Raw genomic sequence first — 27913 nt, 5'->3', positions numbered from 1 at the left:
GTGTGCATGCCCCAGTAGAAGGGAGTAAAAAAGGTGGGAACTCTCCCAGGACTCACCTGGTCTAAAAATCACAAGTCTCCAGACCCAGCTCTCACACCTTTTAGCTCTGTGCTCTTAAACTGGCACTTAAACTCCCTGTTCTTCAGTTCCATTTATTTGTAAAACAGAGATGTGCCTACCTCGTGGAATTTTCTTGAGGTGTTCCCATTGTGGCTCAGCCGGTTAAAAACCCAACTAGTACCCATGAGGATGCGAGTATGATCCCTGGCCCTGCTCAGTAGGGTAAGGATCCTGTGTTACAGCAAGCTGTGGAGTAGGTCAGAGACGTGGCTCAGATCTGGTGTTGCTGTGGCTGTGGTGTAGGCCGGTGGCTAAGGCTCTGATCTGATCCCTAGCCTGGAAACTTCCATATGCTGCCGTATGCTGCAGGTACGGCCCTAAAAAGACACACACACAAACACACACACACAAATTCTTGAGGTTCAAATGAAATATGGTTGTGAAAGCACTTTGGAGACTAGGGAACTTATTGTGAGTAGCTCAAGGTGAACATTGCATGAGGGGAAGGGTGTGAAATTGGGATGTCTCAATAAATCTCATCACTGTGATATAAAATTGTCTTAGGTCACTTAAATAAATTTCATTGCTTCTGCTGTTTTAATGACTCTCACTCTAGTGATGCCTTTTCCTCCCTAGATATCCCTAAGAGCAGGACCCAGCTCCTCGATACACATTCCAGCTCATCTTGCCTGGCCTCCTCATCAGGTAGGGGGGCTTCCAGCCACCGAAGCAGCAACAAAAATGCTCATGCAGCATATCCAGAGACACTCTGGCTTCAATCATTACCCCAGGCCTTCCAGCCAAAGCTGATTTCAGAATGTGAAGGACAAGATGGTCTACCTGAAGAGTTGGATGTTCCTTGGCTCCTCTGTCAGAAACAATTTAGGTACCTTATTATGAAAGCGCATCCTACAGAATTTCAGTAAAAGGTGTTCATGGCACAAATGTCAACGCATTTACAAACTGAGATAGAAATGTGATGACAGATACCATGGGGTTGATAAAGGGACATACGAAAGCACTGTTGCTGACACTGGGTGTGTGAAGCAGGGTCCCGGAGGACACAGTCAGCACCCCCCCAAGGCTACTCGAGTAGTTTAATGGTGGGGCTGTTGTCCCTGGTGTCTTAGTTTGCTAGGGCTTGTCGTGGTCCCTGCGTGTGTGTCGGAAAAGAATTTCCAGACTTGTATCAGGGTGAAAAGAGTTTATGGAACATGGCAAGGTAGAGAGAAAGTAGTTTATTGAGATGAGAGACCCTGCAAGCACAGGAGGACAACTTCCTGACAATCAGGGAGAGCCAACAATGAGTGCGTGGTCGTGTCTTTTTGTAACCCAGGGAGAGATGTCCTGTAATAGACCCGCTGACCTGCTCATTGATTGGGGAAAGAGAGCTGTTATGATACAGTTGCTGGTTGGCTGGGGTGTGCATAAGGCCCCACAGAGGCAGGGTTAAGAGTGCACATACCTTTCCTTGTTGGGGGCAGGAAGGAATAGGCCAAGTTGCTCAAAGTGGGGAAGAAGCATTACAGTGAGACTGGTCGGGTGATAGTAATTATTGTTTAGGCCAGAGGCTTTGAGTTCAATCTCTTGAAGGGGCCTTTGAAACTCAACAGTGCTGCCATAACGCAGTACCAGTGCCTTAGTATGTTCAGGCTGCTGTAACAAAAATACCATTGATGGGTGACTTATGAACAGCAGGCATTTATTTTCTCACTGTTCTGGAGGCTGGGATGCCCAAAATCAAGGTATGGGCTGGTTGGTTTCTCCTGAGGCCTCTCTCCTTGGCTGGTAGCTGACCTCCTTCTCCCTGCGTCATGCTGTCATGCAGTGAGAGCTGTAGCCCACGGGACAGGGCTGCAGGGGTGTGGAGACCAGAGCCTGGTGGGGAGGGAGGGAGAAGACCCACCCCTCTCCCTCCCCTCGCTCCACATTCCAACAATCCTTCCCTTTGGTCAACCCACCTGGAAGTCAGAGAAGCCTGGGAGGTGCAGCTCTGGGGGATGCAGAGGGTAGATGTCAGCCTTTAAGGCCAGGAGCAGGCTGACAGGTGTAGCCAGGAGTGGGCGGGGAGGATAGGATTTGAATGGGACAGTGAAGGATCACCTGCACAGTGGAGGAAACAGGCAATTCCAAAGGAAGGATTATGATGGCTATTAAAACAACATAAGTGGGCTTTAAAGAGGTATTGGAAAACAGAAAATGCTTCTTAGCTGCAAAAGTATTAATCATACATTCAAACTAAACCACCTACTCATGTAACCATTTCCAGGTCCCAGAAGTTACCATTCTAGGATACTTATTTGCATAAGTAGGGCAGAATGATAGAAAAACAAATGTGTTTCTCCATTATGTCATGTCGAACACTTATGTTCTTTTTTTTTTGGCTGCGCCTGTGGCATGCAGAACTTCTTGGGCCAGGGGTCCAACCTTAGCCACAGCAGGAACAACACTGGATCCTTAACCCATTGAGCCACCAGGGAACTCCCAGAGGTATATGTTGCAATGGGCTAGTCTGGAGTTAAGTCTCCAGCCCCTTCTGGAATAAACCAGGGTCACCTGCAACAAGGACATAATCAAGAGAAAGAAGAGCCCATCCAGTATGAGTGGCTTATCTTGTCCTAAGCTGTCTTGAGTTATCTATTCCTGTAAAACAAACCAACCCCCAACTTATTAGCTTACAGCAGTCTGTAATTCTCCTCAAAAATCTGCAGTTAGGGAGGGCTCTGGGGGAGAGCTTATCTCTGATCCACACAGCATCTTCCCCCAACAAAGGGCTGGAAGATCTTCCAAGTTGGGGCATGGCTGGAGAGTTGGTCCTGGGTATCCACTGAGCGCCTCCCCAGGGCTAAAGGCTGGGGGTGTCTGTTCCTCTTCACATGTGCTGGAACATTCTCACTGCCTGGGGGCTGAGTTCTAAGGACAAGTGTTCCCAGAGAGAGCCAGGTGGAAACAGAATCACATTTTTGTCCTAGTCTTGGAAGTCTCATATGTCACTCCCCCATTGCCTGGTGATCACAAAGCTTGTCCAACTTCAAGCAGAGGGGCTGTAGGCTGAGGAGAGTCACAAGGTTCTGAAGAACATGTGGGATGGGGAATATTTCTACATCCATTCTGGAATAGAGTCTCTGCCTTAGGATGGTTCCTGTGTGACCCTTGCCCGTCTTTGGTGATAGTGTAGTCTTGTGAACTAGGTATATCCCCTGTATTAATCTGCTCAGGCTGCCATAACAAAATACCATAGATGGGCTGACTTAAACAGCAGAAATTTATTTTCTCACAGCTCTGTAGGCTGGAAGTCTGAGATCCTGATGTCAGCAGGGCTGGTGTCCTGTGAGAGGTCTCCTTTGGTTGCCTTTTCACTGGGTGCTCATGTGATCTCTCCTTGGTGCCTACGCAGAGGGAGAATAAGAAGGGGAGAAAGATTTCTCTCTGGTATCCCTTCTTATAAGGACACTAATCCTATCAGATCAGGGCCCCACCCTTATCAAGCCATTTAACCTTAATTTCTTCCTTAAAGGCCCCATCTCCAAATACAGACACTCTGGGGGCTAAGACTTTAACACATGAAGAGTTCCCTGGTGGCCTAGTGGTTAAGGACTTTACACTGTAACCACTGTGGCTCAGGTCAATGCTGTGGCTCGGGTTTAATCCCTGGCCTGGGGAACTTCCACATGGCTACAGGCATGGCCAAAGATTTAAATTTTAGAAAAACTACATTTTAACATATAAGTAAAAAAACAAAATACATTTTTTAAAAAAGAGTTTAGCATATGAATTGGGGGGGGGGACAGAAACGTTCAGTCCCTAACATCCCCCAAATTGATGTGAATTAGATGACACTTGATAAATTTATATTGATATAAATATAATTCAAGAAAACTTCACTGAACACCTACTATATGCCAATCTCTCTTCTGGACTCTGGGAATATAGGTAGGAGAAGAAACTGTTCCTGCCTTTAATGAGTTTAAAGGTGGGAGTGAGGAGTTGCCGTTGTGGCTCAGCTGGTTAAGAACCCGACTAGAATCCATGAGGACATGGGTTTGATTCCTGGCCTCGCTCAGTGGGTTAAGAATCTGGCATTGCCTGAGCTGTGGTGTAGGTCACAGAAACAGCACAGATCTGGCGTTGCTGTGGCTATGCCTGTGGCATAGGCTGGCGGCTGCCTCTCCTATTCGACCCCTAGCCTGGGCACTTGCATATGTCTCACATGAGGCCCTAAAAAGCAAAAAAAAAAAAAAAAAAAAAAAGGAAAAACTGGGAGGGAGCCAGAGTGGCCATTACAATACAGTGATGGCTTCAGGGACAGCTTGCTGTGACAGCTCCTGGAAGGGACAAACACACCCTTCCACATGTGCTGTGGAAGTGCCATCCAAGCAGAAACTGAGGAGGAAGGGTATTGAGTGGTAAACAGGGTGTGGGACTGACAAGGGGAAGCACTCAGGATTGAGGAAGAAGATCCGCAGAGGCCTGAGGTGAAACTAGGGTGACCACAGGATCCTGGTTTGCCCAGGGCTGTCCTGGTTTTAGTACTAAAAGTCCCATGTCCAGGAAATGCCTTGGTCACTGGTCTTTATCTGGAACCATAAATAGCCCAGCAGAGCTGGCCCTCAGAGGAGCTTGCGGCAGGGATGGTGGGAGAAGAGCTGGAAAAGTAGGCAGGAGCCCAAACAGGAACCAAGCCACACTCAGGAGTGAAAACTTTCTCTTGGAGGCAGTTGAGCAATCAGTAAGAGATCTTAAGTAGGGAGCGACTTGCTGACACTTGCATTTAGAAAGAGCTCTATCTGCTGGATAATGAAGTGGGACAGTACCAAAGGCCAGTCAGGAAGCCACTGTGGTTTTCCAGGGAACAGATGATGGAGACTTAAAGTAAAATAATGGAGGAGATAAGAGAACCAGAGCATCCAGAATATCTTAAGGAAAAGTAACACACAAAAATACAGATGTGGGAGGTGAGAGCAAAGGAGAAATCAAAGATGACTCCCAGACTTCTGGCTTGGGCCACTGGAAAAAAGTCTCGGGAAGTAATTAAGGTGGTTTGGAAATACCATTCCCAGGGCATCCTCCACAAGAGTACTAACAAAGAAACCCTTCTTCTGCTTCCCACATAACTCTTGTTGACCTAAAATGTCAGTTACTAGGGAGTTCCCTGGTGGTCTAGTGCTTAGGATTTGGCCGCTGGGGTCTGGGTTCGATCACTGGTCGTGAAACTGAGATCCTAGGGCATGCTTCAACCAAAAAAAAAATTAAAGAAATAAAATCAATTATTGTGGGGTGTTCCTGTTATAGCTTAGCAGGTTTAGGACTCAGTGGTGTCTCTGTGAGAATGTGGGTTCGATCCCTGGCTTCACTCAATGGGTTAAGGACCTGGATTTTTTGCAAGCTGCAGCATAGGTCACAGATGTTGCTTGAATCCAGTGGTGCCCTGGCTGTGTCATGGGCCTCAGGTGCAACTCCAACTTGACCCCTGCCCTGGAACTTCCATGTGCTGCAGGTGTGGCTGTAAAAAGAAAAAAGAGGACGTTCTCGTCGTGGCACAGAGGAAACGAATCTGACTAGGAACCATGAGGTTTTGGGTTCAATCCCTAGCCTCGCTCAGTGGGTTAAGGATCTGGTGTTGCCATAAGCTGTGGTGTAGATCACAGACGTGGCTCAGATTTGGCGTTGCTGTGGCTCTGGCATAGGCTGGCGGCTATAGCTCCAATTAGACCCCTAGCCTGGAAACTTCCATGTGCCGAGGGTGTGGCCCTGAAAAAAAAAAAAAATCAGCTATCGTAGGGTTCCTGCTGTGGCACAGTGGGTTAAGAATCCAGCTGTAGGAGTTCCTGTCATAGCTCAGAGGAAACAAATCTGACTAGCATCCATAAGGATGCAGGTTCGATCCCTGGCCTCACTCAGTGGGTTAAGGATCTGGTGTTGCTGTGAGCCATGGTGTAGGCCAGTGGCTGCAGCTCCGATTTGATCCCTAGCCTGAGAACCTCAATATGCCTTGGGTGCAGTCTTAAAAAGACAAAAAAAAGACAAAAAGAGTCCAACTGTAGTGGCTTGGTCACTGCAGAGGTACAGGTTTGACCCCTAGGCCAGCACAGTGGATTAAGGTATCCAGCATTGCCACAGCTGCAGCATAGGTCACAGCTGCAGCTCAGATTCAATCTCTGGCCCAGAAACTTCCGTATGCTGCATGTGTGGCCATAAACAAACAAACAAACAAAAACACAACAACAACAACAGTTATTGCGCAACCACCCCAGAAATCTCAGGCCCACCCAGCCGTGAGACTTATAGGAACATCAGGATAAGGAGGAGGTTTGGGGTGGGAGGGGGACAGAAGGGGCATCACGCTAGATGCTTCTTATTGGTTTATATACTCCATCTTGTTTCATCTTCATGAGAATCTTATGAGGTAGGTAGGTTGGGACTGTTATTCCCATTTCATGGCTGCAGAATGGAGATAAAGTAACATGCCCCAGGGGCCACAGCCACAGAGCAGCAGAGCTGAGCTTTAAACCCAGCTGTGGAGTTCCCCTTGTGGCTCAGTGGTAACAAACCCAACTAGTATCTGTGAGGATGCAGGCTCAATCCCTGGCCTTGCTCAGTGGGTTAAGGATCCGGCGTTGCTCTGAGCTGCAGCGTAGGTCACAGATGAGGCTTGGATCCTGCTTTGCTGTGGCTATGGCTTAGGCCAGCAGTTGCAGCTCCAATTCCACCCCTAGCCTAGGGACCTCCATACGCTGCTGGTGCAGCCCTAAAATGAGAAAAAAAAATTAAAATTAAATAAATAAACCCAGTTGTGTCTGACTTGGAAGAACTGCTCTTTCCACCATGCTGCTTCCCTAATCAGCACTAGTTTCTCCCCGATTGGATATGTTGTCACATGGACTGCCAGGCCTTTGTTCTGTCTTCATTCAGCATTAGAGAAGGATGTGAACCAAGAGAAAGCCTCTACCTTCCTCTGGGCTCTAAGGGGCCAGCAGAAGGCTGCTTGCAGAAACAAGGATTGCAAGAAAGCTTCGTAGTCTTCTGTAACTGGTCCCCAGTCAAAAGTGATGATATGTGCAAAAGCCCTAAAGCTGAATTTCCTATATAATTATCTTTGTGAGCATCAAGGCTAAGGGAAGCGATGGAGACAGTGTACCTATCAACAGTCTGCTTAGGGAGAGAGAGGGTGTCAGGAGATGAAACTCCAGAAATAGGTAGCCATGAGCAGGACACTGCAGGGAAGAAAGGAGCACAGGATGAGTCCAGGGATGGGTGCTTGTCTCAACCTTAAAAGGGGCTCTGGAACCCTGACAACAAGGCCTACGTGGCCCCCTACAAGAGGCTGCCCTCCCAGGTCAGGGAACCCTGGAACTGGAGCCTTAGAAGAAACCCAAGTATCAATGCAAGCTCCTTCATAACCAGTAAGGTTTACATTTTATGTGAATCTTGACTTATCTCCTGCAAAGTCTTAACCTTTCTGTATTCACATAGTAATATCTCCATTGTGCTTGGAGTCTTCTATTTTTATTTCTGCATGTATTTTGATTGGGCATTCTTGCAATGATCATAATTTCACTCACTCCATGTTTTCATAATTTCTTTTATATGGTAGGCATATGAAGTTTGTTGTCATTGGAGTGTCATCAGAAGATCTGAAAAGTTCCTTTCAGCTGGTTTCTTTATTCGCTGACACTGGCAGAGAAAGGACACAAGAGGGCGCTCCTTCCCCTCCTAGCTGAGTTCAGGGAGCTGCATCTTTTCTGCCCATTAATGCGTATCTCTTGAAAACTCAGACACCACACGACTGACATTGGTTAAAATGTACCTTTTACTACTACTGGGGAGAGGCTTTGGGGAATTTTGAATATTTATACAGGCACTCTTAGGGCAATATCCTCTCAAGTCTTTGATTCCATGTGAATCAAACAAATATTCACAGTCAGTTTTTGAAAAACTTACAGTCTAAGCCAGAAAAACTTTTTTTTTTTTTTTTTTTTTTTAGGATCACACTCACAGCATATGAAGGTTCCAAGGCTGGAGGTCCAATCCGAGCTACAGCTGCCGGCCTACGCCACAGCCACAGCAACGCAGGATCCAAGCCTCATCTTCAACCTAAACCACAGCTCACAGCAATGCCGGATCCTTAACCCACTGAGCAAGGCCAGGGATCGAACCCACAACCTCATGGTTCCTAGTCGGATTGGTTTCTGCAGCGCCAAACAGGAACTCCAGAAACAACTATTTTAGAAGTGAACCAACCACTTTATACCCATTAGGATGTCTGTTATCAGAAATTCAAATGTTGGCAAGGATGTGGAGAAATTGGAACCTTTGTGCTGTCATGAATGTAAAATGGCAGCTGCTATGTAAAATGGCATGGTGGCTCTTCAAAAAGTTAAACATAGAATTATCATAAGACCCAGCAATTCCACTTCTGGGTATATACCCAAAGGAATTGAAAGTGGGACTCAAATTTGTACTCCCATGTTCAGAGCAGCATTATTTGCAATAGCCAAAATGTGGAAGCAACCCAAATGTCCACTGACAGATGAATGGATAAATAAAATGTAGTCTCTCCATACAATAAAATATTACCAAGCCTTAAAAAGGGCCCTTCTGGAGTTCCCGTCGTGGTGCAGTGGTTAGCGAATCCGACTAGGAACCATGAGGTTGTGGGTTCAATCCCTGGCCTTGCTCAGTGGGTTGACGATCTGGCGTTGCCGTGAGCTGTGGTGTAGATTGCAGATGCGGCTCAGATCCCGAGTTGCTGTGGCTCTGGCGTAGGCCGGTGGCTACAGCTCCAATTAGACCCCTAGCCTGGGAATCTCCATATGCCTCGGGAGCAGCCCTAGAAAAGACAAAAAAAAAAAAAAAAAAAAAAAAAATAGGGCCCTTCTGACACATGCTATGAAAAATAAATGGCGGAGTTCCCATCGTGGTGCAGTGGTTAACGAATCCAACTAGGAACCATGAGGTTGCAGGTTCGATCCCTGGCCTTGCTCAGTGGGTTAAGGATCCTGAGCTGCAGTGAGCTGTGGTGTAGGTTGCAGATGCGGCTCAGATCCCGCGTTGCTGTGGTTCTGGTTTAGGCCAGTGGTTACAGCTCCGATTTGACCCCTAGCCTCCATATGCCGTGAGAGTGGCCCTAGAAAAGACAAAAAACAAAAAACAAAAAACAGATGGGAAGAGGACAAATACTATGTGGTTCCAATTAGCCAGAATCAGAGGTTCCTAGAGTAGCCAGATTCATAGATACAGAAGGTAGAATGGGGGTTGCCAAGGGTAACCAAGTATTTAATAGGTACAGAATTTCAGTTTGGGAAGATGAAAAAGTCCTGGAGATTGCTGCATAATAATGTGAATATACTTAATTCTACTAAAGCATACATTTAATGATGGAAGAATTGGGAATTCCTGTTGAGGCTCAGTGGGTTAAGAACCTGACTAGTATCCAGGAGGATGTGGGTTCAATCCCTGGCTGCACTCAGTAGGTTAAGGTTCCAGCGTTTACATGAGCTGTGGTATAGGTCACAGACAAGGCTTGGATTTGGCATGGCTGTGGCTGTGACACAGGCCAGCAGCTGCAGCTCCAATTTGACCCCTAGCCTGGGAACTTCCATATGTCACAGGTGCGGTCCTAAAAAACTTAATAAATAAATATAGTGATAGGACTTTTTCAATATCCACAGATCAGTCAATGTGATACACCACAAACAAAATGAAGGATAAAAGTCATTTCATATGATCGTTTCGATAGATGCAGAAAAAGCATTTAACAAAATGTAACATCCATTCATAATAAAAACTCTCACAAACTGGTTCTGGAGGGGCATACCTCAACATAATAAAGGCCATATATGACAGAACCATGGCTGATGTACTGAACAGTGAAAAACTAAAAGCTTTTCCTCTAAGATCAGAAACAAGATAAAGATGCTCACTCCTGCCAGTTTTTTGGGTTTTTTTTTTGACACAATACTAGAAATCCTGGCCAAAGCAATTAGGTAAGAAAAAGAAATAAAGGCATCCAAATCGGAAAGGAAGAAGTAAAACTGTCTCTATTTGCAGATGACATGATATTTATATATTAAAACCCTAAAGATTCCACAAAAAAACTGCTAATCAGTGAATTCAGTAAAACTGCAAGATATAAAGTTGATATATAAAGGGAGTTCCTGTCATGGCTCAGTGGTTAACAAATCCGACTAGGAACCATGAGGTTGCGGGTTCAATCCCTGGCCTTGCCCAGTGGGTTAAGGATCCGGTGTTGCCGTGAGATGTGGTGTAGTTTGCAGACTTGGCTTGGATCCCAGGTTGCTGTGTCTCTGGTGTAGGCCAGCGGCTACAGCTTCCATTAGACCCTTAGCCTGGGAACCTCCATATGCTGTGGGAGCAGCCCCAGAAAAGGCAAAAAGACAAAAAAAAAAAAAAATTGATATATAAAAATTAGTTGTGTTTCTATACACTAACAGTGAACCATCAAAAAGAGAAATTAAGAAAAACATCTCATTTATGATTGTATTAAAAAGAACAAAATACCTAGGAATAAATTTAACCAAGGAGCTGAATGATCTGTATACTAAAAACTATAAAACACTGATGAAATAAATTGACAAAGACACAAACAAATGGAAAAATATTCTGTGCTCATGAATGGGAAAAATTAATATTGTTAAAATGTCCATACTAACCAAAGCAATTCTCAGATTCAGTGCAATCCCTAGTAAAATTCCAATGGAATTTTTTTCTTAGAAATAGAACACAGAGTTCCCATCATGGCTCAGTGGTTAACGAATCCAATTGGGAACTGTGAGGTTGCGGGTTCTATCCCCGGCCTCGAGCAGTTAAGGATCCAATGTTGCTGTGAGCTGTGGTGTAGGTCTTGGACTCAGCTCGGATCCTGAGTGGCTGTGGCTCTGGCATAGGCTGGTGGCTACAGCTCACATTAGACCCCTAGCCTGGGAACCTCCATATGCCATAGGAGTGGCCCTAGAAAAGGCAAAAGATGAAAAAAGAAAGAAAGAAAGAAATAGAACAAATAATCCTAAAATTTGTATGGTACCACAAAAGGCCCAGAATACCCACACTAATCTTGAGAAGGAACAAAGCTGGCCTTTCCTTAGCTGCCGATAAGGTGCTTGGTCCTTCCGAGGAAGCAAAGGCCGCTAGGAGTGAGGCCCTCACTTCATCCAGAGACTAGCACCGCACCCAACAGCCCCCACCTCTCATTCATCTGCACCACGGCCTCCGTCTCGGAGTTCGCCTGCATCTACTCTGCCCTCATCCTGCACAACAATGAGGTGACGGTCCAGGAGGATAAGATCAATGCCCTCATCAAAGCAGCAGGTGTAGATGTTGAGCCATTCTGGCCAGGCTTGTTTGCAAAGGCTCTGGCCAATGTCAACATTGGGAGCCTCATCTGCAATGTGGGGGCTGGTGGACCTGCCCCAGCAGCTAGTGCTGCACCAGCAGGAGGTCCTGCCCCAGCTACCACTGCTGCCCTGGCTGAGAAGAAGAAAGTAGAAGCAAAGAAAGAAGAATCTGAGGAGTCTGATGATGATATGAGCTTTGGTCTTTTTGACGAAACTTTTGTAACACATTCAACAATAAAAAGCTGAGCTCTTCGCTGAAAAAAAAAAAAACAAAAAAAAAAAAAAACAAAGCTGGAGGCATCATGCTTCTTGATTTCAAACCATATTATGAAGCTATAGTTATTAAAACAATATGATATTGGCATAAAAATAGACACATAATGGCTCAGTGGGTTAAGAACCTGACTAGTATCCATGAGGATTCTGGTAAATACCTGGTCTTGCTCAGTGGGTTAAGGATCTTCACTGCTGTGAGCTGTGGGGTAGGTCACAGATGCAGCTTGGATCCGGCATTGCTGTGGCAGGAGCATAGGCTGGCAGCTGCAGCTCTGATTGGACCCTTAGCCTGGGAACTTCCATATGCCACAGATATGGCCACTGCCCCCACCGCCACCAAAAAAAAAAGATGCGTAGATCAATAGAATAGGATACAGAGCCCAGAAACAGACCCATGCATATGTGATCAACTAATTCATGACAGAGGAGCCAAGAATATAAATGGGAAGAGGACAGTCTCCTCAGTAACTGGTGTCGGCAAAACTGACAGGCACATGCAGAAGAATGAATCTGGAAGAGTTCCTGTTATGTCTCAGCAGGTTACGAATCTGACATAGAGGCCATGAGGATGCAGGTTCAATCCCTGCCCTTGCTCGGTGGGTTAAGGATTCAGTGTTGTCACACGCTGCAGCGTGGGTCGCAAATGAGGTTTGGATCCAGTGTTGCTGTGGCTGTGGTGTAGGCCTGCTGCTGCAGTTCTGATTCAACCCCTAGCCTGGGAACTTCTATATGCTGCAAGTGCAGCTTAAAAAAAAAATGAATGAAATTGGACCACTGTTACACCACACCCAAAAATTATCTCATAGTTGAGTAAAGACTTTTTTTTGTCTTTTTAGGGCCACATCCCTGGCATACCGAGGTTGAATCGCAGCTGTAGCCGCTGGCCTACACCACAGCCACAGCAACATCAGATCTGAGCCAAATCTTCAACCTACACCACAGCTCACAACAGCAACGCTAGATCCTTAACCCACTGAGCAAGGCCAGGTATCGAACCTGCGTCCTCATGGATACTAGTCAGATTTGTTTCTGCTGAGCCATGACAGGAACTCCGTCAAAGCTGAGTAATGACTTGAATGTAAGACCTAAAGCCTTAAAACTGGGAAGAAAACATAGGAAGTTAGCTCCTAGACAGTGGTCTTGGGAATGATTTTTTGGTTTTGACACATTGTGGCTCAGCAGATTAAGAACCCAACATAGTCTCCATGAGGATGCAGGTTCAGTCCCTGCCCTTGTTCACTAGGTTAAGGATCTGGTGTTGTCACAAGCTGCAGCTTGGATCCAGCATTGCTGTGCCTATGGTGTAGGTTGGCAGCTGTGCAGATTTAGCTACTAGTCTAGGAACTTCCATATGCCTCAGGTACAGCCCTAAAAAGAAAAGAAAAAGAAAAAAAAATCTGATTTTAAAATTGGCAGAAGGAGTTCCCATCATGCCTCAGCCGAAACAAATCTGACTGGCATCCATGAGGATGCAGGTTTGATCCCTGGCCTCGCTCAGTGGGTTAAGGATCTGGCGTTGCCGTGAGCTGTGGTGTAGGCCAGCAGCTGCAGCTCCAATTTGACCCTTAGCTTGGTAATCTCCACATGCTACAGGTGTGACCCACAAAGACCAAATAAATAAATAAATAAATGTTTAAATGTTTAAAAAAAAACACTTAAAATTTTTAAAAATAAAAAATAAAATTGGCAGAAGAACTGTAGAAATATTTTCCCAAAGAAGACATACAAATGGCTAACAGACACATGAAAAGGTATTTGACCTCACTAATCATCAAGGAAATGCAAATCAAAACCACAATCAGATATCATCTCATACTTGTTAGAATGGCTATCATAAAGACATGCAATAACAAGTGTTGGTGAAAAGGGAATCCTTATACACTATTGGTGGAAATGTAAATTGGTGCAGCCATTGTGGAAAACAATATAGAAGTGCCTCAAAAAATAAAAATACCTTATGATCCAGAATTCCATTTATGGGTATATATCCAAAAAAAAATTAAACAGAATATTAAAGAGATCTGCACTCCTGTGTTCATTGCAGCATTATTCAAAATTAGCCAGGATATGGAAATGAAGTGTCCAGAAACAGAAGAATAAAGAAAATGTGTGGAGTTCCCGTCGTGGCACAGTGGTTAATGAATCTGACTAGGAACCATGAGGTTGCGGGTTCGATCCCTGGCCTTGCTCAGTGGGTTAAGGATCCTGCGTTGCCGTGAGCTGTGGTGTAGGTGGCAGACGTGACTCGGATCCTGCTTTGCTGTGGCTCTGGTGTAGGCCAGCCTCTACAGCTCCGATTAGACCCCTATCCTGGGAACCTCCATGTGCCGCAGGAGTGGCCCAAGAAATGGCAAAAAAAAGACAAAAAAATAAAAAATAAATCTATCCTTTAAAAAAGAAAAAGAAAATGTGGTGTATATAAACATGGAATATTATTCAGTCATAAGAAAGAAGAAATTTTTGGAGTTCCCATCATGGTGCAGTGGTTAATAAATCCAACTAGGAGCCACGAGGTTGCGGGTTCAATCCCTGGCCTTGCTAAGTGGGTTAAGGATTCGGTGTTGCCGTTGGCTGTGGTGTGGGTCACAGACTTGGCTCAGATCCCCCGTTGCTGTGGCTGTGGTGTAGGCCAGTGGCTACAGCTCCTATTAGACCCCTAGCCTGGGAACCTCCATATGCCACAGATGCAGCCCTAGAAAAGACAAAAAAAAAAAAAAAAAAAAAGAAGAAGAAGAAGGAAAGAAAGAAAGAAAATTCTGACATTTGTGACCACATGGATAGACCCTGAGGGCATTATGCTAAGTGAAATAAAGCAAAGAAATGCAGATACTGCATGGTATCATTTGTATGTGAAATCTGAAAAAAAAGAAAGAGTAGGAGCTCCTGCTATAGTACAGTGGGTTAAGAATCAGATTGCTATATCTGGAATCTAATATACAGCACAAATGAAACTTTCTCCAGAAAAGAAAATCATGGACATGGAGAACAGACTTGTAGTTGCCAAGGGGGAGGGGAAGGTGTGGGATGGACTGGGAATTTGGGGTTAATAGATGCAAACTATTGCCTTTGGAATGGATAAGAAATGAGATCCTGCTGTATAGCACTGGGAACTATATCTAGTCACTTATGATCGAGCATAATGTGAGAAAAAAGAATGTATATATGTGTATGTGACTGGGTCTCCTTGCTGTACAGTAGAAAATTGACAGAACACTGTAAACCAGCTATCATGGAAAAAAAAACATTATAAAATAATAAAAAAAAAATCAGATTGCAGCAGCTCTGGTGGCTGGGGAGGTGCAGGTTCAATCCCGGCCTGATGCAGTGTATTAAAAGGATCTGGCGTTGCCATAGCTGCAGCTGGGATTCGATCCCTGCCCCAGGAACTTCCATGTGCTGTGGATGTGGCCATAAAAAAGAAAAAAAAAAAAAAAAAGAAAGAAACAGAGAGTAGAAAAGTGGTTGCCAGAGGATAGGGGGTGGGGGTGGGGGGGATAGGAGAGGTTAGTTAAAAGCTGTAAAATGAAAAAGGTCTGGGGATCTAATGTAAAAACATGGTGACTATAGTTGATAACACTATATTTTATAATAAGAATTTGGTAAGAGAGTAGAAAAATGTTCTCACCAAAACAAACAGGAATTCTCTTGTGGTGCAGCAGGTTAAGGATCTGGCATTAACTGTTATGGCTCAGGTCGTTGCTGTGGCACAGGTTCAATCCCAGGCCTAGGAACTTCCACATGTCTCATGCAAGGCCAAAAAAACCCCAAAGCAAAACAAACAAAAACCTCTGCATTTAGAAAAGTTTCCCAGGTGTTTCTTATGCCCTTTAATTTTTTTTTTTTTTTTTTTTTCTTTTCAGGGCATATGGAAGTTCCCAGGCTAGGGGTCAAATTAGAGCTGCAGCTGCTGGCCTACACCACAGCAACAGCGATGGAGGATCCAAGCTGTGTCTGCAACCTACACCGCAGCTCACGGCAATGCCGGATCCTTAACCTACTGAGCAAGGGCAGGGATCAAACCTGCATCCTCATAGATACTAGTTGGGTTCTTAACCCACTGAGCCACAACGGTAACTCATGCCCTTTAATGTTTGAAAGACACTATTTTATACTATTCTGTTCTTTGCTGGGCACCTTTCACAGTACAATAGTGAATTAGAAGATGAGATTATCACGATTTTAGAAGTTTTCACCAAGTGGAGAGTTGATTTGTTCCTTTAAGGCTGGATGGGGTTTGTCTGGATAGGCGTGGGCCAAGACAGAGTTCCAGAGAGATAAAATGGTTTATACAAAGAAAAAAAAAAAAAAAGCAAATGTAAACAGAGATTAGACAACTTTTTCTGAAGTCAAGGATTCATGAAGGGGAGTAGTAGTGATAAGGTTTGAAAAACCCTGAAGAAGAGGCCAAGGATTCGGGAGTACAGTGTTTTCTCTAATTTGTTCGTGACAAAAATCTGATTTCATTCCATCATCTCAAAGAGAAACAGTTTTTAAGGAAATGACTATACCTCTGACAGCACAGCGACCACAACTACCAGTACATGTGCCCATGAGAAAAACAAGCTGTTGAAATAAGTACGATCTGCTGTTGCCAAATCTATGTTATTATTTATCTGCTGCTTGTTCATTCAGTTTGTCATCTGCTGATGCTAGCAGATAAAAGTTTGGATCTTCACTACTATGGAAAAACAAATCGGGGGGAAAAACCTTACAGGTTGAGGAATTCTACCCATGAAATGTTCTTTTCTCTATGAATTGGGACAAGGTCAAGGTTATTCGATACAGGGCAGACCACTTTGGTTTAGCTTATAGAACATCAGACTTCCCAGGGAATATGGATTAAGTGCCACTGTGAGCCGTGGGAAGCAAGGCCCTGAAGGGATAAGTGTGTGCTTTTACACAGATTACTTTGGTAACTGTATACAGGATGGGTTGTTGGAGGGAACAACCAAAGACAGGAAGACCAGTTAGGAGATTGCAGCAGTAAACAGCGGTAATCAGACTTGAGATAGAGTAATAGGACCTTATATTTACACTGCTTTATGTTATCCACATTCACATTCTTTTCACAGGCACCCCTTCAAACAATTATGTGAAGGAGGAAGTGTTACTAAAAAAAAGAAAACAAGGTGGAAGTTTAATTTACAGGTGGCTCTGTGAGAGATACGTAAAAAATAATCAACAGGGCTTTATTGTGGTGCCTAAAGGGAAGGCAGAGAAGAGAGGAATCAAAGGTGACCCCAAAGGTTTTGAACTTGCCCACTTGGGAGAATGTAGCTGCTATTAACAGATGCCTAACAGAAGCCAAGTTAGGAAAGGCTAATTTGGAGGGAAGCTTGTAATGGTGCATTTTCTTTTTTCTTTTGAAATAATTTTAAACTTTGAGAAAAGGTGTGCTGAAAGGATAGTGCAAAATACCTACCATACTCCCTTTGCCCAGGGACTCCCTCAACTCTTGTCTCAGTAAAGTCCCTTAGGAGTTCCCACTGTGGCACAAGGAGTTTCAAATCTACAGTGGCTCAGGGTACCTGCAGAGGCACAGGTTCAATCCCCAGCCTGGCGCAGTGGGTTAAAGGATCCAGCATTGCCACAACTGCAGCATAGGTCACAGCTGCGGCTCATATTCATCCCCTGACTCCGGAACTTCCATATGTGTGGGTGAGGCCATAAAAAAATAATAATGTTCTTTATAGCAAAAGGAGCCAACACAGGATCATGCAGTGACCCCAACGATCACGCCTTTCAAATCTTCCATCTAGGGAAGTTCCACGATTTCCCTTGACTTTCATGGCCTTGATGTTTTTGAACATTACAAGCCATTTTGTAGGCCTGTCCCTCAGTTTGGGATTGTGCAGTATTTCCTCATGTTTAGAGTCAGGTGGCGCACCTCTGATTGGACTGTCACAGAAGGGACCAGAAGTGCACTGCATCATCAGATGGTGCACAAAATGATTTAGCTCATTACTTGTAGTGTTAACTTTCATGATTTAAGATGGTATCTGCCAGTTTTCTGGATAGTAAAGTGACTTTTCTCTCCCTATGTAATTAGTAAAATGTGTGAAGAGACACCTTGAAAGGGTGCCGGCAAGCCTGGCTTTCATGGCAGTACCTCCTGAATAGCTGTACTGGGATCCCAGGTTTGGTTTACTTTATCCTCAGCTGCCACAAAAGAATGTAGGAAGGAGGGAGGGAAGGAAGAGGCAAAGAGACATAGATTCTTTTTTTTTTTTTTTTTGGTTTTTAGGGCACCTGCGGAATATGGAAGTTCCCAGGCTAGGGGTCGAATTGGAGCTATAGCTGCCAGCCTACACCACAGCCACAGCAACAAAGGATCTGAGCCATGTCTGCAACCTACACCACAGCTCACAACAACGCCGGATCCTTAACCCACTGAGCTAGGCCAGGGATCGAACCTGCAACCTCATGGTTCCTAGTCAGATTTGTTTCTGCTGCACCACTATGGGAACTCCATAGAGTCAATTTTTGTCTTGTTAATATTTGAGTTGCCAGGACACCTATGGGTTAGAAAAGCAAGACTAGGGCCTGGGAGGAAAATCTGGGCAGAGGTAAAGGCTGGGAATGTTACATGCAAAAGAGGTGACTGAAACGGGATGATAATGTCTCCACAGGAATTAGAAAGAAAAAGAGGGACTGGGGGCCTAACCTTTGGACCATGCATGAACAGATTCACAATAGAAGGAGAAACCAAGCCAGCAAAGGACCTGGCTTTGCAGGTTCTTTAAAGGAATGCATCAGAGGGCAAGGGAAATCCAGTGGCACAGCGTTACAGAAGCCAAAGGAAAAGGGGGTTTTATAAGCAAAAGAGTCGGCCATGTCAAGTACTGCAAAGAAAGTAGAGATGGCTGACCAAGGAAAGTTCCCTACTTCTGATAACCAGCCAAAGAAGAGAGTATCCGTTTGTTCTTGTAGACATTCTACAAATATTGATGGGCCCGGCTGGGCGGGGGTGAGAATGGGGAGGTTAGGGCTTAGGCTTGTGGATACAAAGAGTACTGGCAGGGCCGGCTTCCTGGGTGCATACCTGTGTAGGCACACAGGGTCCTGCATGTAGAAGAGTCACAGGCTTGATTTAATGCTCTTGAAATGCTTAACTTCTGAGAAGGAGGTCCTGCCTTTTCATTTTGCCCTTGACCCTACAAATTATGTAGCTGGAGTGGCAGAGCAAGTGTAAACTATTCTTTTCTTTGGGAATATTTGTCAGTGACAGTGAAAGAGCAGTATCTTGTCCCCGGGGGCAAAGCACAGGTGAAAACTTCCCTTAGCCTTGTGCTTGTGTGTTGGCAGAGGGTAGTGGGCCTTGGGAGGATGTTACCGAAGCTGCAGAACGAGGGTGGTTGTACAGAAGAGGTGAAAGGTTCAAAGCCTTGGGGGCAGCAGACAGCCTTGAACAAGCCGTCGGACAGTAGGAAAGTCGAGGTAGAAAGACAGACGCCGAGGCCAAGGAGGTTTGGGAACAGGTTGAGGACACACTAAATGCGGACTTAAAACCTTATCTGGTGCCTAGGACTGAGCGGGCCTTAACGATCGGGCTGGTAGAAAACCCGCAGGACCAGACTCTCGGGCGCACACGGGGAGAGGCCGTCCACCCGGCGCAGAAGGGCGCACACAGCTCGGAGATGCGATTCCCCACCGCGCGCCGAGCACAACTCGGGGACAAAGGGGCGGCGCGGGCCGCGGGGAAGGCCGAGCGTCGGGGCTGCGGGGCCGCCCGGCCTCCCAGTCCCTACTGGCGTTCCCTCCGCTCTCCCCACCCGCCGGCGGCGCTCCTGGGGTGGTGCACCGAGGCCTCCGTGGGCCCGGGCACGTCCGCGCCACCGCCCTCCCGGCCCGCGCTCCCGGAGGCTGAGCTGGCGGGGAGGGGCCTTGTGCTGCCTCCGGGCCCCGGGCGCTTCCGCCGGCCGTAGCCGGCTCTTGGGCGCTGAGCCCGCGGAGAGGCGGAGCGGAGACGCCCGCAGGCGGGCAGGAGGCCCAGGGCCTTGGCAGCCGTCCCAACGCGCGTCCACGGCGCGTCCCGGGCGCAGCACCTCCGAGCGCGTACGAGTGGGGACGCACGAGGCAGGACGGCCCCGGCGGCGCCCGCGGTGGGGAAAGAACGCGCGGAAGCCCGCCCTCCCTGACACCGCCCTGCCAGCTTCGCCTTGGCCTTTCTCGAATCTTCCTTCCAGCCTCCCCAGCTGGTCTAGGGGCTTGAAAAGCCTTGCGGAGGCTTCAACACTTTTAAGAAGGGGAAATTAACCAGATTCAAAGAGTTGGGAAGGAAACTGAGGAGATTTGAGGTCAGTTTCAACCTCCGCCTGCCACCATATAATCAGAGTAATATGTGTTTACTGTATAAACTGTGGCAAGTATAGCAAAGTGTAACTGATTAGACAAAAAAAAAAAAAAAAAAAAAGAGCGAGAAAGAAAACCCCAGACACACCATAACCACTAGTCACAAGCAAACATGTGACTTACTGTGATGTTTCCTCACCTGTGGCCATGTATATTTTTCTTTACATAATTGATAATTCAGTGCAAGTTACTTAGCATCTGGTTTTTTGTGCTTAGTAGCTTAACACACAGGTCCCTCATTTCTTTGAACACATCATTTTTTTATGGTTCTAACATTGTATAGCTGGAGCAAAATGTAACCATTTTGATTGTTTAAAGATCCAAAGGATAAAAATATTTTAAAAGTTCTTGATTCTGAATATTAAATTGTTCCCCACAAGGATGATACTAAATTTCTATTTCCAGATACATTGAATGGCCAGTCTTACTACACCTGTGAATATTGATCAGAGAAGGACCACCCCGGGTCTTAGATAGGTAACCCATTCTTCCTTCCAGGCACCGAACCTCTACTCTACCTGCCTCCTTTCATTAAGCATGTAAAAAAAAAATTCAGAGCCTTCTGGACTCAGACATTCAGACAATTGGGGACCTTAGCCAGATCTTGTTTTTCAGTTTCTTTCTTTCTTTTTTTTTTCCTTTCTTTTTTATTGGGGGAGCTGTACCCGACATTCAGAAATTCTGGGGTCAAGGACTGAACTCAAGCCATATCAGTGACTCAGGTCACAGCAGTGAAGTCGTGGGATCCTTAACACACTGCACCACTAAGGGGACTTCCTCCCCATTATTTTCTATTCCACTAAAGTGTATCTTAAACATAGAAGAGGAATCAACCAGAAATATCTCTTCCAGAACCCTGCCCTCCTGCCTCCAGGTGAGGTTCCTTCAGTGAGTTTGCTCTGGGTCTCCACCTGCTAATAGATGCAGTGGATCCCATGGGATCAGGCCAATAAGAAGCCAAAGCTCAGGTGTTAAATAATTATTACTATTAAGAATTCCTTGTTTCCCTGGGGAAAGCACCTAAGTACCAGTAGAGAGACGAACAAAGATGTATGAGAGATAGATAGATAAATATCTATGTTATATTAACCTTGAGGGCATTATGTGAGGTGGGATAATCAGCCAGAGAAAGACAAATACTGTATGATAGCACTTACATGTGGAATCTAAAAAAAGCTGTGGCTCAGTGGTGAGGAACCCCACTAGTATCCATGAGGACGTGGGTTCAATCCCTGGCCCCGCTCAGTGGGTTAAGGATCTGGCATTGCCATGAGCTGTGATGTAGGTCACAGATTTGCTTGGTGTTGCTGTGGCTGTGGTGTAGGCCCGAAGCTGTAGCTCTGATTCAACCCCTAGCCTGGGAACTTCTGTATGCAGGGGGTATGGCCCTGAAAATCAAAAAATAAAATAAAAATTTAAAAAGCTGAACTTGTAAAAATGGAGGGTAGAATGATGGTTCCCAGTGGCTGGGGAGTAGGGGAGATGTGGTGTAAGGGTAAAGATGTGCAACTAGTAGATGAAAAAGTCCTAGAGATCTACTGCTCAGTATAATGATTATAGACAATATTGGAAACATCAAACTTGTTAAGAGACTAGATCTTAATTCTTCCCACCACAAAAATGACATGATAATTTTGCGATGAGATAGAAGCACTAGCTAATTCTACAGTGGCAATCATATTGCAATATATAAATGTATCAAAGCAACATGCTGTACATTTTATGATTATTATTATTTTGGGCCACACCTTGGGCATGCAGAAGTTCCTAGGCCAGGAATCAAACCCAGGCCACATCAGTGACTGGAGCCACAGCAGTGATAACACCAGATCCTTAACCTGCTAAGTCACCAGGGAACTTCTTTACATTTTAAACTTACACAATGTTATATGTCAAATATATTTCAATTTTTAAAAGTCCCATATAGCTCTGACCTTAGAGAATAAAATAGAAAAGAAGCAGCATTATGCATACAAGTGACCTCACTCTTGCCTCATCTCACAGAAAATTAAAATTTAAATGGACAAGTGCTGTAAGAAAGGTAAATGCAGAATGCCAAGATGGGGAAAAAATCTTGAACTGAGTGCCTCTTCACTCAGGACTGTTTGGCAAGTCACAGTACTAGACCCCCCAAATCAAAGTGGCTGAAGGGACTCTAAGTGACTTCTTGGAGCTTCAGCATTGCAATAAGAGTAAATAATAATAGCACTCTATTGAGCTTGCATCCTCTGAGTGTTAGGTCAAAGTCACCCTTTGAGAAGGTTGTATTGTGGCTCATCATTTTACAGATGAGGAAACTGAGGTCAAAGTGGTTTGTCTGATTCCTTGATACTCTGTAACTGATAACAAATGCTGCTTTCTCTTTTCCCTCTTTGCACCACTGGGGAGAGAGAGTCAATGTGAAAAAAAAAAATCCACACTTAAATTCTAAACCCTGTGAGCTGTGTCAGCCCAATCACAGCACAGCACTGCTAGGATCAAAACATAAAGCAAGCAGCAACCACTTTTCAGGTTTACTTCTACTGGGCTGCAAATTTGTCATCATGTGGTTTTACCATATTCTCTCTATTAAGCTGGCCTGCATTTAAAGCCCCATAAACTCAGCTCATTCCTGCTGTCTCACCTGTAGCTTCCTGTCCTGCCCTTATCTCTGAAGTTAGCTATATTCATGTATTTTTTTTTTTTTTTTTTTTATCTCTTTTTAGGTCTGCAGTCATGGCATATGGAAGTTCCCAGGTTAGGGGTTGAAGTGGAGCTGCAGCTGCAGGCCTATATACCACAGCCACAGCAACTCCAGATTCAAGGCACATCTATGACCTACACCACAGCTCAGGGCAATGCCAGATCTTTAACCCCCTGAGGGAGGTCAGGGAGCAAACCCACGTTCTCATGGATACTAGTTGGGTTCGTTACCTCTGAGCCACAACAGGAACTTCAAAAAGTGTACATCTTGATGAATTTTCCCAAACTGAGCACACCCAGTTGCTTGCATTCAGATCAAGAAACATTGCCATCACCCCAGAAGCCCCCTGCACAGAGCTTTTTGTTGTTCTTTCTGCCCTCCTCATAAATTTGCCTGATGTGAAAATGGATTTTTATTTGATTTAAAGATGGAACATTCCCCAGCTTCCTAGCATGCAGGATGTATACAATACAATAAATATTTCTTTTTACTTTTTTTTTTTTTTTTTTTTAGGGCCGAACCCTCGGCATATGGAGGTTCGCCGGCTAGGGGTCCAATCGGAGCTGTAGCTGCCGGCCTAGGCCAAAGCCACAGCAATGCAGGATCTGAGCTGCGGCTGCGACCTACACCACAGCTCATGGCAACGCCGGATCCTTAACCCACTGAACCACAACCTCATGGTTCCTAGTCAGATTTGTTAACCACTGTGCCGCGACGGGAACTCCTAGAAGAAATATTGCTTTTCTTTCAATTCTTATGAGGCCAACTTAAAATCAAGTGCATTAAAAACTTTGCCTTCTCAGGAGAAAATGTGAGGGTAGATTCATAAATATTTAAATCTGGAAGAGACTCTGGAAAGAAGAGGTTATGGTCAAGGTATTGGATCTCGAAAGTGGCAGATCTGGAATTGGAGCCCAGCCCTCCCAATGAACCATCATTATTCCTTGCATTGTTAATGTCATGTAAATAGCCACAACCTAGAGAGGACAGACAGCAGGAAGAGCAACTTCAGGAAGACTTCCTGTGCACAACTAAGTAATAACAACTGTGGCAGGCAGTGAACAAAGGTGCAGTTGGTTCCCCCTCCCCCAGTCTATGGGAGAGAACTCTGCTGCCCTCTGGCTGCTTCCTGAAATGGCCGCTAACAGGGTCCTTAATCCCATGGTTCCCAAATGGTGTGCCAGGTCACCCCAGGGTGCTGCAGAAAATTCACAAGAGCACCTTGGGATTTTTTTTTCTTTTTTTTTTTTTTGCCGAGCCTGCGGAACACCGGAATATTTTAAACTGTTGAAGGAAACACAGTGACAGGTAACACCAGTTGCACACTGTTAAAGGAAATCCACAATTTCAACATAAGATTGTATTACATTCCTTTTGATGACATCCTATCTTTATGGAGTTGGGGTTTTTTGTGGCTGCTTGATTAAAAAGAAAATTAATGGGAAAAAGGAAATGAGGGAGGTTCTGCATAATCTGATTCCAAGGTTTGAGAAATTTGTGGTGCTCCACAGGTGCACAAATTGTATTAGAAAGTAACTGTAGTTATTTAAGACTAAAAATTATCAATTTCTTTCAATGTATGTGCATTATTTTTACAAACAACCACTAACTTGTTAGGACATAAATACTTATGAAAGGTGTTCCCTTGGGGTGCAGCAGGTTAAGGATCTAGCATTGTCACTTCCATATTGCCTTGGTGTGGCCAATAAATAAATAAGAAGAGATAAGAATGGAAAGATAAGAATAGAAAACCAAGGATATGAGAGCACTCCTAGAAATGTGAGCCTAGCTGGGTCATCTCCACACTTGCTCCTCTAATAAGGAACCTGAGAGTGGGAAGACAAGTCCTGTATCTTCTCACTGGAAAGTTGTGATAGGGGATGAGAAAGGGCTTTGGCGTCAAAGCTGAGTTTGAATTCCGGCTCCACCACCCTCCTAGCTCTGTGATCTGGGCAAGTCACTTACCATCTCTGGTGTTACCGGAGCAATAAAACCCACATCCCACAAGATTGTGAGGGTTACAGGAGATATCAGATGAAAGTGCCTGGTCTACAGCAGGCACACAGACTCTCTTCAGCTCCCTCTCTTTCCTCTGCTCCCACACAGATATGTGTATTTGGAGACAAAATAAATATAGACAAGCTGGCTGTAGAGTTCCCTTCTTGTGTGGGTAAATTAAGTAATTGCACATATATGGCAAGCTACTGTCTACAAAAGATGCAAATCAGACCAAGTTGGCAGATATTTGCCTGGTGCCTTGGTGTAGTGCCTGGCTCAGTGTCTATTTTCAGGGGTTCCCAATTAGCCACAGATCACCATCAAAACTCCTTATCCTGAAATTTGAAATTTCTCCAAATCTCAGCTTAACCTTCTGACATTTTTTCCCCCCACTATGACCCAACCCAAAGCTCTCTTCTAACCAGAGAGGTTTTTTCACTAACCTTTGAATGTCCACTATGGCCTCAGAGAAAGCCAGGAATGGTCTCTCCTTTCCACAGTCCTGAATCCTACCCATCCTCTAGGAATAGTTTAAACGCTTTCCTGCAGGGAGTGTTTTCTGACTGATCCAAGGCCTTGGGGATTCTGGTCCTCTCAACTCCTACCACTCCTCCATTCAAACCCTGCACTCAGGAATTAACCGCACACTGCCTTATTTTGTCCTATAGCTTTTAGGGAGTTTGTTTTCCCGTCTACTTGCATTTTAAGTTCAGTGCAATATCATGGAAACATCAGACTGAAAACACAGACTTGGCTTCTGTTTCTAACTTGCAGTACAGCCCTGGAGCAAATTAACTCAGAAGTGGGGGGGTTGGATAGGGAAATTCTGAGATCTCTTTCCTTAAAATTAGGACCCTCTGCCTAAGGTCCTGCTCAGTGCTATGAAATATTATTTAATTTTAAAAACATTCAAACATTTGCTGATAGCTCATTCACAAAACACAGAGCAAGGTGCTAAACAATGAAATAAGAACAAAACACAGGACTTGCACTCAAGAAATCTACCAGGCAGGACTAGCTGCACATACTCGTGGAATTTCTTGAATGAGAGGTCAGGAGCTGGTAGAGTATCCCTCCACTGTGCTGTTTGAACCCCATCTCTGAATCCTGGCTTTCCCCCTGTTCCAGCACCCCACCATGTGCACCCTACAAGGGCAGAGCTCGGAAGCTCCCTGCTTCCTCCTCACTCTACCACACATCCTGTTCCCCTGGGCTTAGAAGTCAGTTGTGCTGCTCTCACCCTGGGGATATGCCCGCCAACATGGCTCCTGGGCCTCTGCCCTCCAGGCACTACCTGCTAGATGCTGAAGGTCAGTCCTCTAAAGCTAGCTGAGCAAGTCTGATAGATTAATCTGCCTGGTTTCTTCACTAACCTTTAAATATCTACCATGGCCCAGTACATACAGGGAGGCTTCAGGAATGAGGGATAGGACACAAAGAAACCCAGCCCAGAATAATTTCTTTGTTTTCTTATATACCAAGAGCTGTCTTCAACAGTTTACCTATATTAACTCATTTAATCCTCACAACACCTCCATGAGGTAGGTAGTATCATCATATGACAACTGCAGGCAAAGTCACATGGCTTGCCCAAGATACCTAGTGGGGGAAGAGCTAGGACTGGAATTCAGGCCGTCTGGCCCCAAGTCCACTCCCAAACTTTAGATGAAACTGTCTCTCGGTAAAGATTTTCTTGTCTTCCAGTTTTGATCTCTTTCCTGGAGCTACCTTGAGAGGGACAGAAGGTAGAGGGCAGATACATTTTCCCTGGGGTGGGGGAGATCTGGAGGGTATTAACTGACAACCAAGGCCGGAACTACCGGTTCAGGGTAGTCAGACTCTGAATTGCAGGAAAGGATGAGGATAGAGAGAAAGCCCTGGCAAACAGGAGGTCTGATGTTGGTTGGGGATCTAGGAGACCTTTTCACCTTTTTGAACCTCAGGTTTTTCCCTACCTTCCAAGTAAGAGAAAGGGAAGGGAGCTGGGCCAGGTGAGTTGGCGGGTCCCTCTAAAGTTCTGGTTACGGAGAGGTAATGCATGGAGAGGTGTGGGAAGAGCGTCGGTGTGTGCAGGAGCACGTCTCTGTGGGTGGTGGCAGGAAGGCGGTGTGTTCGCGCAGTAGGGGGTTTGTGAGTAGGCAGGACTCCGTGGACAGGGCAGAAAACTTCAGAGGCTTGACTGAGTGGGGACTTGTGGGCTAGGAGTGGGGAACGCGTCCTGCGGCGGGGCTGTGCGAGAAGGAGGAGCAGGAGGAGCAGCAGCAGCAGCAGTGGCGGAGTCACTGGGAGGCCTAGTGCAGCGGTCGACGGGCAAGCGGCCAAGATCGAGGGCCCCAGCCCCGCCGGCGGAGGGGCGGGCCGCAGGCCCGGCAGACTCGGGGGAGTGAGGGAGGCGAGGCCCGGCCCGCCCTCCCCGCCTCCGCGGCCGCCGCCGCCAGGGCCCGCAAGGCTCCGCCCACAACACAAGTCACGTGTGCGCCACGCACCCTCTTCGGGCACCGGCTGGGGGCGCGCGGGCGGGGGGCTGGGAGTGGGGTCCCGAGGGAGGAGGCTCCGGGGGTGGGTAGGGGACTGGGCCGCAGGCCCGGACCTGGCAGCAGCCGGCGGACGCCGCGAGGGGAAAGGGGGCGGGGCCTGTCGCGAAGGGCGGGGCCTGTTGCTGAGGCCTGCGCAGGAAACCAGGAGAGGGGGCCGGTCCGACTGGCTGCCAGTCGGGCCGCTTGTTTACTCCAGGCGGGGGAGCTTTAACCCGAAGGGCGGGAGGGCAGCCGGGAAAATGCGGAGCTGGATCCGGTAGCTCCCGGAGTGGGAGTGGGGCGGAGGAGGGGCGGAAGGCGGGACTGCAGCGAAGGTGCCAAGGCCTCTGCGTTCCTGGAAGGGTCGCGGTAAAGACACCCAGGACAGCTTTTGTTTGTTTTTTTTTGTTTTTGGATGTGTGTATTTTTTAAATTTCCTAGCCTGTTCAGTGCCACCCCTCTCCTCCTGCCTGCACCCTGCGCGCGCGCGCGCACACACACACACACACACACACACACACACACACACACTCACTAGTTGGTGAAGGGTTTCTCGGCTTCGATCCTTTCCGTCCTGCAATTCCTTAACCCTAGAGCGGGCTCCTCAGAGGAGAGGGCTGTGCAGAAGTGCTCGTAGGGATCCCTGCCTTATGGGGTGGATGTCTGCCGCTCTT

The 27913-nt window shown here is 46.1% G+C and overlaps 1 protein-coding gene, 1 long non-coding RNA gene and 1 pseudogene across 9 annotated transcripts in view; 2 read left to right on the top strand and 1 right to left on the bottom strand.

The window, feature by feature from the left end:
- Positions 1-3803, top strand: part of FBXO16 (F-box protein 16) — a 55868-nt gene extending 52065 nt beyond the window's left edge. For all 8 annotated transcript variants that reach the window (XM_084997799.1, XM_084997798.1, XM_084997801.1 and 5 more), the window contains one exon: positions 697-3803. In XM_084997799.1, the coding sequence (XP_084853925.1) occupies positions 697-870 (174 nt within the window). In that variant the 3' untranslated portion in view covers positions 871-3803. The remainder of the gene's footprint in view (positions 1-696) is intronic.
- Positions 146-27913, bottom strand: LOC146396474 (uncharacterized). Its single transcript, XR_014828449.1, has 2 exons — positions 27775-27913; positions 146-3449 (listed from the first exon to the last, which is right to left on the bottom strand). It is a non-coding gene; the product is annotated as an uncharacterized LOC146396474 (long non-coding RNA).
- LOC100153492 (large ribosomal subunit protein P1 pseudogene) lies at positions 9911-11722 on the top strand (annotated as a pseudogene).

Source organism: Sus scrofa, chromosome 14 (genome assembly GCF_054392235.1).
Source record: "Sus scrofa isolate SSC_HxYL_T2T_F1_AM1 chromosome 14, Sscrofa_HxYL_maternal_Yorkshire_Landrace_v2.0, whole genome shotgun sequence".
Taxonomy (NCBI): Eukaryota; Metazoa; Chordata; class Mammalia; order Artiodactyla; family Suidae; genus Sus; species Sus scrofa.
This window is presented reverse-complemented; position numbering and strand designations above follow the sequence as displayed.